At 45.6% G+C, this 17095-nt stretch overlaps 1 protein-coding gene across 1 annotated transcript; it reads right to left on the bottom strand.

The window, feature by feature from the left end:
• Window positions 1-1362: 1362 nt before the first annotated feature.
• Window positions 1363-10857, bottom strand: LOC120050675 (titin-like). Its single transcript, XM_038997252.1, has 11 exons — window positions 6895-10857; window positions 6033-6776; window positions 5685-5819; window positions 5305-5392; window positions 4908-4977; window positions 4705-4813; window positions 4274-4405; window positions 3948-4037; window positions 3489-3632; window positions 2543-2727; window positions 1363-2248 (listed from the first exon to the last, which is right to left on the bottom strand). The coding sequence occupies exons 1-11, from the start codon at window positions 10855-10857 to the stop codon at window positions 2080-2082; spliced, it is 5829 nt and encodes a 1942-aa protein (XP_038853180.1). The 3' UTR covers window positions 1363-2079.
• Between the last annotated feature and the right edge of the window lie 6238 nt (window positions 10858-17095).

Genomic DNA, 17095 nt, shown 5'->3' with positions numbered 1-17095 from the left:
CAGCAAAAAAAGAAACGTCCCCTTTTCAGGACCCCGTCTTTCAAAGATCATTCGTAAAAATCCAAATAACTTCACTGTAAAGGGTTTAAACACTATTTCCCCATGCTTGTTCAATGAACCATAAACAATTAATGAACATGCACCTGTGGAACGGTCGTTAAGACACTAACAGCTTACAGACGGTAGGCAATTAAGGTCACAGTTAAGAAAACTTAGGCCTCTTTAGTGTCCTTTCTACTGACTCTGAAAAACACCAAAAGAAAGATGACCAGGGTCCCTGCTCATCTGTGTGAACATGCCTTAGGCATGCTGCAAGAAGGCATGAAGATGTGGCCAGGGCAATAATGTACTGCAATGTCCGTACTGTGAGACGCCTAAGACAGCGCTACAGGGAGACAGGACGGACAGCTGATCATCCTCGCAGTGGCAGACCACGTGTAACAACACCTGCACAGGATCGGTACATCACACCTGCGGGACAGGTACAGGATGGCAACAACAACTTCCTGAATTATACCAGGAACGCACAATCCCTCCATCAGTGCTCAGACTGTCCGCAATAGGCTAAGAGAGGCTAGACTGAGGGCTTGTAGGCCTGTTGTAAGGCAGGTCCTCACCAGACATCACAGGCAACAACGTCGCCTATTGGCACAAATCCCCCGTCGCTGGACCAGACAGGACTGGCAAAAAGTGCTCTTCACTGACGAGTCGCGGTTTTGTCTCATCAGGGGGGATGGTCGGATTCGCGTTTATCGTTGAAGGAATGAGCGTAACACCAAGGCCTGTACTCTGGAGCGGGATCGATTTGGAGGTGGAGGGTCCGTCATGGTCTGGGGCGGTGTGTCACAGCATCATCGGACTGAGCTTGTTGTCATTGCAGGCAATCTCAGCGCTGTGCGTTACAGGGAAGACGTCCTCCTCTCTCATGTGGTACCCTTCCTGCAGGCTCAGCCTGACATGACACTTCAGCATGACAATGCCACCAGCCATACTACTCGTTCTGTGTGTGATTTCCTGCAAGACAGGAATGTCAGTGTTCTGCCATGGCCAGCGAAGAGCCCGGATCTCAATCCCATTGAGCACGTCTGGGACCTGTTGGATCGGAGGGTGAGGGCTAGGGCCATACCCCCCAGAAATGTCCGGGAACTTGCAGGTGCCTTGGTGGAAGAGTGGGGTAACACCTCACAGCAAGAACTGGCAAATCTGGTGCAGTCCATGAGGAGTACTTAATGCAGCTGGTAGCCACACCAGATACTGACTGTTACTTTTGATTTTGACCCCCCCTTGTTCAGGGACACATTATTCCATTTCTGTTAGTCACATGTCTATGGAACTTCTTCAGTTTATATCTCAGTTGTTGAATCTTGTTATGTTCATACAAACATTTACACGTTAAGTTTGCTGAAAATAAACACAGTTGACAGTGAGGACGTTTCTTTTTTTGTTGAGTTTAGTAACGTACCCCATCACATAATGGAACCTCTGTGGTCATAATATCACTGCATGAAATGCCAAGAGATGATGAACATGATGTGTGTAAGAACATCCCCTACACAAGAGGAATAAGTCTTCACCTTAGTACAGCAACTTTTAACCTGATTTAAGAGGCTAAAATTAATTAAATGCATTATTAGAACAGGACCACAGCATTGTTTTAGAACCGTTTGAGTAAAATGTAGTGTATCTCTCCGATTTTTGGAAACTATGAATTGTGAAATGCTCTTTGTATTCTATTGCTGTCAAGTTTCATGCATGTAAACGCTTTAATACTTCCAATAAAACGCTTGTTTCTTATTTAAAAAACATAAAGAAAAATATTATTTGTCTCAAAATACTATGCAGGGATTAAAGGGAGAATTTTAATATTTTTCAAACAACATGTTGTTGTTTTCAACCTGAGATTAAAAACCAAGATGTCCCCCTCAGAAGAGTCCAGTCTGAGTCTTAACTCTTCAGTCTAAAAGAACCACAATGTGCTTGTGACAGGCTGTCCCCGCGACAAGATCCAGAGATCGGTTGGTTAGTTGGTGAGGGCAAGTCTCACTGGGCCTCAGCAAAAATCCACCTTGATGCGATTGCTTACACCACGCTAAGACTTGGTTGGTCTGAACGAGTCCCACTGACAAAGTTATAAACCAGGAACTGCGAGGTGCCGCAGTAGTGTGTAGCGAAGAGCTTCCCGTCGGGCGTTGGGTCGGAGAAGGCAATCTCCTCCTTGCTCAGGTAGGAGCCGTAAATGAAGTTGTTCCTGAGGAGGGCAATACGAGAAGAAACTACAGATTTAAATATATATTTCTTTGACATTTTATAAGCATACTTTTGACACTTATTTGGACAGTCCGAAACAGAGACAGGCAAGTGGGAGTACAGCAGGAAAGGTGGACGCAGCGATTTAACCGTCTCCGATGGGGAGCGGTGTATATAGGTGACCGAAGGAGCGAGCGTTATACCCCGAAAACCACAGGCTCTGCACTACACAATGAAATTCTGTAGATTTTCACACACACAAAAATGAAAAGTGTTGCAGCTAGTTAAGACTGACCTGAGACACTCGATCATGCGCGAGGCGATGCCCGTCCGTCTCATCATGCTGAAGACCCAGATGCGGCTGATGCCACAGAGGGCTGGCTCTGGGTCAGTGGAACAGCACCAGGCTCTCTGACGCTCAAACATCACCTTCTCTCCCTCCGAGCCCTCGGGTACCGCCTCCTCGATCACCCTGTAGCCCTGCACACACACACACACACACACACACACACACACACACACACAAGAGCAGATACATCATTACAATAAAGTCTCCATCTCAAACCCCTTCCCACGCAAACGCACACTTCCCGTAACGGCAGATCATCCCAGCACCCACATTCGTGGACAGAAACACACTCAGAGGTCCCACACCCCTATTTTACAGCGCTCTGTATCAGCTGTGCCAAGTTTCTAATCTGCCTGGTGACATCCCTGTTTCCACCATGGGGCAGAGGGAGAGATAAGCACACTCCTCTGTGCGGTAAATCACTCCACACACCCACTCATTCAGTCGTTTGACTATTATTCAATTAGCCTGCTCTCACAATGGCCACAGTACCAGACTTCTACAATCAGACAACAAAACGGCTTCTACAGTAATTAGCCAATGACATACTCCTGGCTTTATTATTGCAATACAAGCTAGATGATGGATACTGCATCCAGTACTACGTGATCACTTACATGGGCACCCTGGGAAACAATAAGGCTTTTATAATGACATGAACCTGCGGTGAAATAAATTGGGAACAAACTGCCTGCAGTCCTAATTATAGGACTGACTAATTACTAGTGTTATACAGAATCAGACTGAGCAGACAGTCTACTGTGATATCCCTATACTCGTGACTGCTTGGGAAATGCTCCTACTGAGCTCTATAGAGAATACTACGACACTTAACAAGCATTGGGGGAGAAGGAAGTAGTACAGCCCCAACCCACACAGACGTCTTGCTCACCTCCTGAATGTGCTCAGCGATCAGGCACCCAGCCACCTTCTTGTCATTGGAGATGAACAGGAAGGTTTTGGTCTGGGAGGGACACTTGGTTTCCACCTGCTGGAAGCCCAGGTCATTGTCCACCATCTCTCTGATCTCCTCAACCTGACAGCACAACAAACTGTGAGACATCCTCGCAGGGTCCTAGTCATTAGTGCACGTCGTATCCAAAACGGTTTTGCAACAGAAAAAGCTTCGCTACGAAAACCAGAGTTTCTTATCCCTCCCCGTTCCGGTGAGTTTTCGTCCGTTTGATGCCTAGTGAATATAACCCTTGACTACAGGACGAATAAACTATTGTGATATGTATCAGGGGCTTCAAAGTATATTTAAGATCAATAATGCTGTTATATTTCGATTGTATTACAGTAAAGGTTTTTCCATATGTGATCATGTGTAAAGTCCGAGCCTGAAGCACACCTTTTTCAGTGCATATTTGGGGTCATCTGGAAGGACAAGGATGATCTTGCCATCGGGGTACTCTCCCAGAATCCTCTCCTTCTTCCACCCCTGTGGACGACATGACAAATCAGTGGCTTTATAGGATGAGAGATGCATGATGTGTGTGAGAGATGCTGTTTGAATCAGAGGTGACGCGTTAGGTAGAGTTGGCACGCAAGGGCTGTGTCCCAAATGGCTCTCCCTGTTCCCTATATGCAGTATTGCACTACTCTTGTAGTGTACTACATAGGGAATAAGGTGCCATTTTGGACGCATGCATGCTGCGGGAGACCGCTAGTTCTCACCACATATCTGACAGCACTGATGAACTGGTTGTGGAAGTGCAGGTGCTGGGACTCATCCTCCGAGTTGGCAGCGGAATACAGCATCCCACACACACCGCAGGTCACCGCTCCAAAGTGCTTCTGCCCTGCATCCTAGGAGACGACACGCAGACTGGATCAGTTCTGACATAAATACGGTACCTAGATTCTATACAATTACAGGAACTTACTAGCCTGAGTGCCAGTCTGTTTGTGCAATCAACTCCTTGTCAATCTTTGTCATGCCAAATGCTTGGCAATGACAGCGAGTGAGTTGGCAAGAGCACAAACAGATCTGGGACCATGGTAGGAACATATATAGTCTTTGGATAACACCCTTCTTCTACAAAAGAGAACTATTCAAAGTACAGTAATACAGTGGGCAGTATTTGGCAAAAGACCAAAACACTCACAGTGGTGGTTTGATTTTCATCTTTGTCGGCCTCCTTTAGTTTTTTTATCTCTTTCTGCAGACATGCGTCAGAGAGGGGACTGCTATTATCTGCTGATTGCACGACCACACTACCACGGGAAACACAGAAATTGTTCGAATTAACTCTGGAAAATAGTTTTTTGTGTGGAAAAGATTTATTGCAATTTGAGTGCTAGTTCTTACGAGTCAGAGGACTCTGTTGTTGTCGTGCCCTCTGTCTTGACCTCTGGGGATGCCGGTTTAATCTCAGCAACTAAGAAAGAGACAGATTCTATAACAAAGCATGTTACACTGAGGATATGACGATATGTTATAACTAGGGCTGTCAAACTATTTAAAAAAACGTAATAGAGTTAATTGCAGGATTTGCTGTGATTAATCACAAATTCAGAATTTTCTCAAATTGAGCTGTACTTTCAGATTTTTTTTCTACAAAAAGCATTACCAGGATATTGACGTCTTGATTCTGTCCAAAGTAACGGTTACCAAAATCAGGTAAATTGATAAAGCACTCTAACAGCCGTAGTTATAACACTGTTCAAAATGTAATTTGGTTAGATGTTATCAGACATGAGGGTACCAGCAGGCTTTTCTTCACACTGATCCTTGTCAACAGAATCTCGTGGGGTCTCTTCAAAGGGAGGGGAAGACACTGGTGCTATGCAGTCCTGTGGAAAGACAAGAGGTTATTAAGAGGGATAAATTGCATCCCCAAAACTATGTCAGGCATGAAAACAGCTGTATGATCATCCACACTGCTTCGAAATGTGTCACTGTGTCACTACCAGGGTTAAGTTTCTGAAAAGCATTTTAAGGCTAAGTTCATATGATGAACTTATCCCTAAGATACTTTCGGGAAACCGGCTCCTGTACAGTTATTGAATAGATTTCAATATAATTGATCAACAAAAATACCATTCTTACATCTTAATAAAGAAAGACCAGGTCCAAGGATGTTACCTTATCTTTGGCAGTTTTGGGCATAGGTGATGCTTCTTCTTTCTGCTCAGTTTGAGGGGTAAGTGTAGGTACCACTGTTTCCTTTTGTACAGTGGGTTTAGGCACTTCTGCCTTCTGTACAGTGAGTTTGGAGTCCTGTGGGAGGAGGGGAGATGAAGACACTTGCACCACACAAGATAATATTTTTTAGATCAATTATAAGGATGTGGGTAAGAGCATTGCAGGTCGAGGGTTCAAATCCCACAGGGATATTTTTAAAATGTATGCACTCATTGTACTATAAGTCGTTTTCAATAGTATAAAAACCAAGAAGGTTACTTCAAGGAGAATAAAAACCAAGAATGTTACCTCATGTTTGCCATTTCTGGGCATAGGGGTCGGTGTCTCTACTGACTTCTGCACTGTTGGTTTTGTCACAACTGCCTTCTGCACAGTTGGTGTGGTCTTCTGAGTGGTAGGTACAACTATTTTTTGCGCGGTAGGTACTGCCGGCTTCTGCGCGGCGGGTACTGCCGGCTTCTGCGCGACGGGTACTGCCGGCTTCTGCGCGGCGGGTACTGCCGGCTTCTGCGCGGCGGGTACTGCCGGCTTCTGGCTGGTAGGTACTGCCGTCTTCTGGCTGGTAGGTACTGCCGTCTTCTGGCTGGTAGGTACTGCCGTCTTCTGGCTGGTAGGCACTGCCGTCTTCTGGCTGGTAGGCACTGCCGTCTTCTGGCTGGTAGGTACTGCCGTCTTCTGGCTGGTAGGTACTGCCGTCTTCTGGCTGGTAGGTACTGCCGTCTTCTGGCTGGTAGGTACTGCCGTCTTCTGCATAATAGGTACTGCCGTCTTCTGGCCGGTAGGTACTGCCATCTTCTGGCCTGTAGGTACTGCCGTCTTCTGGCCGGTAGGTACTGCCGTCTTCTGGCCGGTAGGTACTGCCGTCTTCTGGCCGGTAGGTACTGCCGTCTTCTGGCCGGTAGGTACTCCTGGCTTCTGCATGGTAGGTACTGCCGTCTTCTGGCCGGTAGGTACCCCTGGCTTCTGCATGGTAGGTACTGCCGCCTTCTGGCCGGTAGGCACTGCTGTCTTCTGGCCGGTAGGTTTTGAGTCCTGTGGAAGGAGAACAGGTTTAGAATGCATTTTCTAGAATGAATTTCAATACAGTTTTTGCCACACAAAAACTAATCCGTGCATTTTATCATTTAAGATCATCGTTCAAGAAAGTTACCTCATGTTTGGCCGCTGTCGTAAGTGTCACTGCTGCCCTCGGAATGGTGGTAGACGTAGGTCTCAATGCTGCCCTCTGCACGGCCGGTAGTACTGCCTTCTGCACTGTGGGTTTCGGCTCGTCATCCAGTTGAAAGTCATCAAAAGAGTACTTGGGCCTGGCTTTGTAAGGCTTATACTCCGCCACAGGCTTGGCCTTCTGAGCTTTCAGTCCGTTGGGCATCGGTGGGGGTACTGCTGGAAGCGTCCTCTTTCTAAGGGTGGGTCCCTTACTTGGGGTCACTTTGGGGGGCTCAACTTTGGGGGGCTCAAGCTTAGGGGTTACTGCTGGGCTGGCTGCGGCTGGGGTAGGACAGGGTGCAGCTACTGTGGGTGCTGCTGGACTGGCTGAGGGGGGTGGGGGTGTTGCGGTCACTGGGATGGGTGCTGCTACTGCTGGAGTGGACAGTAATGGGGGGGCAGGTTTAGCCTCGGTCTCCGGAAACATCTTCTGATTGGCCTGATCGGACTTGAGCTTCTTCACCATGGTCCAGGACATATTCTTCTCCCGCTGCAGCTCCACCTGCCGCAGCCTCTGGAACCTGGTAAGCTTCTTCTTCTCGTGGATTTTGAGGGGCACCGTCACTTGGCTGATGAAGAAGCGTCTCTGTGGTGGCTCTGGAGCTGGGGGCTTGGCTGGAGCAGAAACTGCAGCAGCGGGTACTACTGGGGTAGAGGGCTCCTTGGGCCCGGCAGGAGTTGGAGGGATAGGGACAGTCTCAGCCTGTGTGAAAGGCTGTGGGCATTCTGGCTCCTTACTGGGTTCAGCCTCAACCGTTACAACCTGCTCATCCTCTTCCTCCGTCTTTAATAGCATGGTGTCCGTGGCGATATCGTCCGCTATTTCCTCACATAAGGCTAGGAGGTTGAGCTGCCTGCTCGCTTTTTTGGAGGCAGCTGCCTTTTGCTCAGCTAGCGCTGCTAGTCTGGCTTTAGTCCGGGCCTGAGGGTTCATCTGCTGTTTCTTAGGTTTTTCCGGGCTACCCTGTGTCTTTTTGGCAACTTCCTTCTTGACACTATTTGTGCTGTCTTGGTTAGAGGAACTTGTGCCTTTCTTTTCAGTACCAGCTTCACTGTTATCTAGACGACACTCATCTTCAGACCCTTTGGTTAGCTGGACTGTCTTCTCTGGCACCTCCTTAGAGTTGTCTATGATTTCCAGATCACTATCCATATCCACATCTTCCCCATTCTCTCCCACCACCTCCACAACACAGTGACCGATCTCCATATCCTCAACAATAATCGGGGTCTCCAGGTCTAATGTACACTCAATACTCTCTGTCACACCAAAATCACAGTCTTTTTTCATGATTTCTAAAGAATCCTCTACTTCCAGAAACTCTTTGACATTTGAGCGCATTGTATCAGACAGGGGGTGTTTGCAAAGACTGGACTCCTTCAGAGCACTGAACAGTGCTTCTAGGGGTGGAGACTTTATCTTAGCACCTGACATTGTCTCTAAACTTTCCCTAAGTTTATCTGTAGGGATGGTCATGGAATCTTCCTGGACATCTTGTCTCTCAGTGCTCTGCTTCACCTGTTCTGAGACATTGTCTACCGTCTCTTCTGAGGCTACTTCCACCGGTGGAGGAGATTTTACTTCGATATCAAGCTTGGTGTCTAAACTCTCACTAACTTGATCTGCAGGGGTGGGCGCAGAATCTTCCTGCATCTCAGTGCTCTGCATCACATGTACAGTTGCAGGATGTGGACACTTCATATTTGCATCAAGCGTGGTCCCTGCACTCTCACTGATTTCAACTGTATGGGTCTCCTCAAAGGATGCTTCTAGAGGTGGAGGGATATCTATTTTTGCATCAAGCTTGGTATCTAAATGTTCAACTACTTCATCGGAAGAGGTGGTCATGGAATTTTTCTGCATATCCTCTATTTCGATGCATATCTGATTAACCTGTTCAGGGACAGGGTCTGAAGCGTCCTCTGAAAACGCTTCTATAGATGGAGACTTTATATTTGTATCAAGCTTGGTGTCTACACTCTCACTAGGCGTGGTCATGGGACCTTCACTAACTTCATATGTAGAGGTGGTCATGGAATCTTCCTGTATCTGCTGGCTCGTACTGCTCTGCTTCACCTGTTCATGTACAGGGTCTGGAACCTTCTCGGAAGATACTTGAGTTTCCATTGTCACATCTCTTGACTCTTCGACTGCCTTCCTTTCATTTTCCTCACTTTCACTTTCGGAATCACTACTGCTGCTATATGCTACTAGGCCTTTAGCTGGAGGAGATAATATTTTCGCATTGACCTTAGTCTCTAGACGTTCATTAACAAGACCTGTAGGGGTGGTCGTCGCATTTTCCTGCATCTCCTGCGTCTTGGTGCTCTGTTCAGATACAGGGTCTGCACACTTGATACATGCATCAAGCTTGTTCTCTACACTCTCATTAACTTGAACTGTAGAGGTGGTCACAGAACCTTCCTGAACACCCTGCATCTCACTGCTCTGGTTCAACTGATCAGGGATGGGGTCTGACGCTTTCTCAGAGGATGCTAATATAGCGGGAGGAGACATTATTTGTGTGTCAGGCTTGGTCTCTACACTCTCATTAACTTCATCTGTAGGAGTAGTGACAGAATCTCCCTGCATCTTACTGCTCTGGTTCAACTGCTCAGGGATGGGGTCTGAAGCTCTCTCAGAGGATGCTACTATAGCGGGAGACATAATTTGTGTGTCAGGCTTGGTCTCTACACTCTCATTAACTTCATCTGTAGGAGTAGTCACAGAATCTCCCTGCATCTTCCTGCTCTGGTTCAACTGCTCAGGGATGGGGTCTGAAGCTCTCTCAGAGGATGCTACTATAGCGGGAGACATTATTTGTGTGTCAGGCATGGTCTCTACACTCTCATTAACTTCATCTGTAGGAGTAGTGACAGAATCTCCCTGCATCTTACTGCTCTGGTTCAACTGCTCAGGGATGGGGTCTGAAGCTCTCTCAGAGGATGCTACTATAGCGGGAGACATTATTTGTGTGTCAGGCATGGTCTCTACACTCTCATTAACTTCATCTGTAGGAGTAGTGACAGAATCTCCCTGCATCTTACTGCTCTGGTTCAACTGCTCAGGGATGGGGTCTGAAGCTCTCTCAGAGGATGCTACTATAGCGGGAGACATTATTTGTGTGTCAGGCATGGTCTCTACACTCTCATTAACTTCATCTGTAGGAGTAGTGACAGAATCTCCCTGCATCTTACTGCTCTGGTTCAACTGCTCAGGGATGGGGTCTGAAGCTTTCTCAGAGGATGCTACTATAGCGGGAGACATTATTTGTGTGTCAGGCTTGGTCTCTACACTCTCATTAACTTCATCTGTAGTAGTAGTCACAGAATCTCCCTGCATCTCCTGTGTATCACTGCTCTGATTCAACTGCTCAGGGATGGGGTCTGAAGCTTTCTCAGAGGATGCTACTATAGCGGGAGGAGACATTATTTGTGTGTCAGGCTTGGTCTCTACACTCTCATTAACTTCATCTGTAGGAGTAGTCACATAATCTCCCTGCATCTCCTGTGTCTCACTGCTCTGGTTCAACTGCTCAGGGATGGGGTCTGAAGCTTTCTCAGAGGATGCTAATATAGCGGGAGGAAACATTATTTGTGTGTCAGGCTTGGTCTCTACACTCTCATTAACTTCATTTGTAGGAGTAGTCACAGAATCTCCCTGTATCTTCCTGCTCTGGTTCAACTGCTCAAGGATAGGGTCTGAAGCTTTCTCAGAGAATGCTACTATAGCAGGAGACATTATTTGTGTGTCAGGCTTGGTCTCTACACTCTCATTAACTTCATCTGTAGTAGTAGTCACAGAACCTCCCTGCATCTCCTGTGTCTCACTGCTCTGGTTCACCTGCTCAGGTTGTCCAGGTACGGGATCTGAAGCCTTCACTGAAGATGCTTGAGTTCCCATCTTTACATCTCTCTGGCTCTCTGGGCTTCTGGTGGACTCTGTGACTCCCTTCGTTTTACTTTGCTCACATTCAGAATGACTACGAGATGCAGGGGGTATACCATAATTGTGATCCATTTGCACAGGGTCTGAGGGTAAGGCTGCTTCATTTGGGTTAGTCTGTGCCCCTTTACGCTTCCCTCTATCCCCATTAGAGTATTTTCTGATGCAATCGGGTTTGCGAGTTCTGATAAGCTCCTCGTCTGACTCTGTGGAAGCTGTTTTTGAGATCTTGGCTGGTCTTTTTAGGGTTCCTTTGGAGTTGGGATTATTTGATGAGGTACTTGTGGCTTTCGGCAGCTTGGCATTCTTGACAAGGGGATTGGACTTTGTCCTTGTGGTGGCCTTTTGGGCTGATCTTGTCTTGGAGGAATGACGGCCGGACTTTGATGGTTTATTTCTGTCTTTTCGTTGTGCTGGGGGCTTTTTCTTATTCCTTCTCTGTGAAGGTCCTTCTCTATGGGTCTTGCTTGATGTTGCAGAGGCTGGTGTCATTTTGTTAGATGGCATGGCCACTTCATTCTGATCCAACTTTCTTCTCTTAGTTTGAGGATCCTGAGAAGTCTGTTGTCTTTTAGGGGCAGGCATTCTATGAAGAAAAGGTGATGCAATGTATGAATGGCAATAGGTGTTTGTTGTCATTGTTATTATTGAAAAAGTATAACACAGTCAATACCATTGAGAATATAATAACCACGCTACTTGGAGTATTGGTAAGCTGTATGTGCTTCTGTGTCAGTGTCAAATCATAACTATCAGAGTAAGCAGCCAATGACAGATTAAACACTTACTCGAAGCGTGGTATGTGGTTATTGCTCAAATCTTGTACTGTAGCCTATAAAGCTAGTAATTGGAATATGTAACCTAGCTAAGTACAGCACGAAAACTAACTAGCTTGCCTGCTGTAATGAGCGCAACAGCTAAGTGGATGGCTAGACAGCTAGCAAGCTAGCTAATGTTGTTAGCTGCAACAATAACAAGAAAGCTAGCTACTTAGCTATTTATCTAGCCACCTATCTAGTTACTCCAATGATCAAACTCACGTCCATTCACTATGCAGGTAAAGATTAGCACGCCAGTTAGTTGATAATGAATAGATTGCAAGCAAACCACTGCTTTTCAGTCGATAACGTTGACACTTGAGAATTGGCTACAGCCTAGTGTCGTACCAAGCTAGCTAATAATGTTAGCTAGCTAAAATTTGCAAGAAACAAAAATGCTAAACTAAATCACGTCTCGTCATTTTTTATGATACGTAGTCCTATAATAAAACTATAAAATAAACACATTCGTCACTAAAACTCACTTTACTGTTTTGTTTCCCAACAACAGCTGTTTTTTTCCTTTTCCTGTGAACCAAAGATTTGGTGTACTTCCGGAGCAAAAATGCCGGAACTGAGGAGGCGGGGCTAGGGTGTGTTAAGAGCGTAATTATTATACCTCAGTTATACCTCAGTTATACCTAAATTAGTGACAGGGTTACCAGTAAATATCAGAATTTTGGTAGCTTTTAAGGGTTTTTGCGGGAATTTTACAAGATTACATCTAATAGCCTTTTTGGGTACGTTTGGTGGCAGTTGTGAAAGAAGTCAATAGTTGGGAGAGTTACAGAGTTCATTGAAAATAATGCCATTGTTGATTAGATGCTTTTTTCTTTAATTAGGCTATTTTCTCTTGAAACATACGATATATCCACAAGTAAACAATATGGACACACACACATATATATATATATATATACATATTATATATATATACACATATATATATATATACATATATATATATACATATACATATGTATATATACATATACACATATATAAATATACACTGCTCAAAAAAATAAAGGGAACACTTAAACAACACAATGTAACTCCAAGTCAATCACACTTCTGTGAAATCAAACTGTCCACTTAGGAAGCAACACTGATTGACAATAAATTTCACATGCTGTTGTGCAAATGGAATAGACAAAAGGTGGAAATTATAGGCAATTAGCAAGACACCCCCAATAAAGGAGTGATTCTGCAGGTGGTGACCACAGACCACTTCTCAGTTCCTATGCTTCCTGGCTGATGTTTTGGTCACTTTTGAATGCTGGCGGTGCTCTCACTCTAGTGGTAGCATGAGACGGAGTCTACAACCCACACAAGTGGCTCAGGTAGTGCAGCTCATCCAGCATGGCACATCAATGCGAGCTGTGGCAAGAAGGTTTGCTGTGTCTGTCAGCGTAGTGTCCAGAGCATGGAGGCGCTACCAGGAGACAGGCCAGTACATCAGGAGATGTGGAGGAGGCCGTAGGAGGGCAACAACCCAGCAGCAGGACCGCTACCTCCGCCTTTGTGCAAGGAGGAGCACTGCCAGAGCCCTGCAAAATGACCTCCAGCAGGCCACAAATGTGCATGTGTCTGCTCAAACGGTCAGAAACAGACTCCATGAGGGTGGTATGAGGGCCCGACGTCCACAGGTGGGGGTTGTGCTTACAGCCCAGCACCGTGCAGGACGTTTGGCATTTGCCAGAGAACACCAAGATTGGCAAATTCGCCACTGGCGCCCTGTGCTCTTCACAGATGAAAGCAGGTTCACACTGAGCACATGAGCACATGTGACAGACGTGACAGAGTCTGGAGACGCCGTGGAGAACGTTCTGCTGCCTGCAACATCCTCCAGCATGACCGGTTTGGCGGTGGGTCAGTCATGGTGTGGGGTGGCATTTCTTTGTGGGGCCGCACAGCCCTCCATGTGCTCGCCAGAGGTAGCCTGACTGCCATTAGGTACCGAGATGAGATCCTCAGAGCCCTTGTGAGACCATATGCTGACACATGCACATTTGTGGCCTGCTGGAGGTCATTTTGCAGGGCTCTGGCAGTGCTCCTCCTTGCACAAAGGCGGAGGTAGCGGTCCTGCTGCTGGGTTGTTGCCCTCCTACGGCCTCCTCCACGTCTCCTGATGTACTGGCCTGTCTCCTGGTAGCGCCTCCATGCTCTGGACACTACGCTGACAGACACAGCAAACCTTCTTGCCACAGCTCTCATTGATGTGCCATCCTGGATGAGCTGCACTACCTGAGCCACTTGTGTGGGTTGTAGACTCCGTCTCATGCTACCACTAGAGTGAGAGCACCACCAGCATTCAAAAGTGACCAAAACATCAGCCAGGAAGCATAGGAACTGAGAAGTGGTCTGTGGTCACCACCTGCAGAATCACTCCTTTATTGGGGTGTCTTGCTAATTGCCTATAATTTCCACCTTTTGTCTATTCCATTTGCACAACAGCATGTGAAATTTATTGTCAATCAGTGTTGCTTCCTAAGTGGACAGTTTGATTTCACAGAAGTGTGATTGACTTGGAGTTACATTGTGTTTTTTAAGTGTTCCCTTTATTTTTTTGAGCAATGTATATATATATATACATACATATACACATATATATATATACATACACTGCCGTTCAAAAATTTGGAGTCACTTACAAAATAACGTCAAATTGATCAGAAATACAGTGTAGATATTGTTAATGCTATAAATGACTATTGTAGCTGGAAACGGCAGATTTTTTATGGAATATCTACATAGGCGTACAGAGGCCCATTATCAGCAACCATCACTCCTGTGTTCCAATGGCACGTTGTGTTAGCTAATCCTAGTTTATCATTTTAAAATGCTAATTGATCATTAGAAAACCCTTTTGCAATGATATTAGCACAGCTGAAAACTGTTGTTCTAATTCTTTAGACTAGTTGAGTATCTGGAGCATAGTTGAGTATCTGAGCACTGACTTGCCTAGTTAAAATAAAGGTTAAATAAATACAAATCTGCATTTGTGGGTTCGATTACAGGCTCAAAATGGCCAAAAACAAAGACCTTTCTTCTGAAACTCGTCAGTCTATTCTTGTTCTGAGAAATGAAGGCTATTCCATGCGAGAAATTGGCAAGAAACTGAAGATCTCGTACAATGCTTTGTACTACTCCCTTTACAGAACAGCGCAAACTGGCTCTAACCAAAATATAAACAGGAGTGGGAGGCCCTAGTGCACAACTGAGCAAGAGGACAAGTACATTAGAGTGTCTAGTTTGAGAAACAGACGCTTCACAAGTCCTCAACTGGGAGCTTCATTAAATAGTACCCGCAAAACACCAGACTCCAGGATGCTGGCCTTCTAGGCAGAGCTGTAAAGATAAAGCCATATCTCAGACAGGCCAATAAAAATAAAAGATTAAGTTGGGCAAAAGAACACAGACACAGAAGAACACTGAGGAACTCTGCCTAGAAGGCCAGCATCCCAGGGTCGCCTCTTCACTGTTGTCATTGAGACTGGTGTTTTGCGGGTACTATTTAATGAAGCTGCCAGTGAGGCATCTGTTTCTCAATGTACAGACGAATCTAAGTTTGAGGTGTTCGGATCACAAAGAAGAACATTCGTGAGATGCAGAGAAAATGAAAAGATGCTGGAGGAGTGCTTGACGCCATCTGTCAAGCATGGTGGAGGCAATGTGGTGGTATGGGGGTGCTTTGGTGGTGGTAAAGTGGGAGATTTGTACAGGGTAAAAGGGATCTTGAAGAAGGAAGGCTATCACTCAATTTTGCAACGCCATGCCATACCCTGTTGACGGCGCTTAATTGGAGCCAATTTCCTCCTACAACAGGACAATAACTCAAAGCACAGCACCAAACTATGCAAAACTATTTAGGGGAGAAGCAGTCAGATGGTGTTCTGTCAATAATGGAGCGGCCAGCACAGTCACTGGAGCTCACCCTATTGAGCTGTTGTGGGAGCAGCTTGACCGTATGTTACGTAAGAAGTGCCCATCAAGCCAATCCAACTTGTGGGAGGTGTTTCTGGAAGCATGAGGTGAAATCTATTCAGATTACTGTAACAAATTGACAACTAGAATGCCAAAGGTCTGCAAGGCTGTAATTGCTGCAAATGGAGGATTCTTTGACGAAAGCGAAGTTTGAAGGACAATTATTATTTCAATTACAAATCTTTATTTATAAACTTGTCAACGTCTTGACTATATTTCCTATTCATTTTACAACTCATTTCATGTATGTTTTCATGGAAAACAAGGATATTTCTAAGTGACCCCAATCTTTTGTCTGGGACTTCCAATATCATTGGCTAATCCCTGGTGACCCTGTTGGAGTCATGTCCAACCGGGTCATCAAGAGGGATCAGCCAACCATGAAGAAGATAGCCGTCAAAGCCGCTATAATGGCACAGATACAAAGTTGACTACATTAAAATGGTGGAAGCCCTCAATGGTGCTGCCCATACTAACACTGCCTTCTGGCTACTAGAGGCCTCTATCATTCTCTATGATCCTGAGGACTTAGGCAAATTTGTTGAGCATGAGGAAAGACACCTACAGACAAAGTTTCAATTGTCTAAGGGTGACAGATATGAAGGTTTAAGTGAGACCGCTTATAACACCGCCACCTATAGGCCAATCGATGCCATTCTTTTTGACCAAGTTACTCATGGCCTCTAGTTTCTGTGCCAAATTAGAAAAAAACATGTCAATCTATGCTTGTGTAATTTGACCAAACTTTTTTTTATAATTATGCGATTGAATTGCCTACAATGGGAAGTCATAGTCACAAACCAGTTGGCTTCACTGTGAACTCCTAATAAATCAAAAATGTCCTGCGGTCTTAAAGTGACATTCATTAATTAGCAGAAATATGGGATGGGTGACCCCTTGTACCGTTCAGTTCGACTTTGGTATGGTCAGTTGGTTTAGGCTGCTCCTGCCAGTCACTGTTTCGGTCAGGGGTAGCCAGTCTCTGAATGGAGGGTTGAAGAGGCTGACAGTGAAGTCAGTGCAGAGCTGTGTCCAGTAGGGACAGAGTCTACAGCGCGTCTGTATAACTGGAATATCCTCCTATGACGGTGCAGCATGCCCTCCTCTGAATTAGTAGACGCTTTTATCCAAAGCAACTTACAGTCATGCGTGCATACATTTTAACGATTGGGTGGCTCCAATGGGAATGGAATCCACGACCTGTGGTGTTGCAAGTGCATTGCTTTACCGACTGAGTCACACATGTGTTGTCACTGAAGACCAAAAGTTATGTTTTCCTTGTAGGACCAAATATATTCGTCAATGAGCTACAGTTAAAATCATAGATCACTTTTAGCACACATTGAGATTTCATTGAATTTAGGATTCCAAAGCAAATTGCAAGAAGTGTA

This window comes from Salvelinus namaycush, chromosome 7, assembly GCF_016432855.1.
Source record: "Salvelinus namaycush isolate Seneca chromosome 7, SaNama_1.0, whole genome shotgun sequence".
Lineage (NCBI taxonomy): Eukaryota > Metazoa > Chordata > Actinopteri > Salmoniformes > Salmonidae > Salvelinus > Salvelinus namaycush.
This window is presented reverse-complemented; position numbering and strand designations above follow the sequence as displayed.

Bases quoted from the DNA above. Each gene is read 5' to 3' on its own strand.
- LOC120050675 (XM_038997252.1), bottom strand. From the start codon at position 10,857: ATGGGAACTCAAGCATCTTCAGTGAAGGCTTCAGATCCCGTACCTGGA. The intron at 6,777-6,894 runs GTAACTTTCTTG...CTCCTTCCACAG, and splicing joins CGACAGCGGCCAAACATGAG to GACTCAAAACCTACCGGCCA. The intron at 4,978-5,304 runs GTACCCTCATGT...TCTCTTTCTTAG, and splicing joins GTGTGAAGAAAAGCCTGCTG to TTGCTGAGATTAAACCGGCA.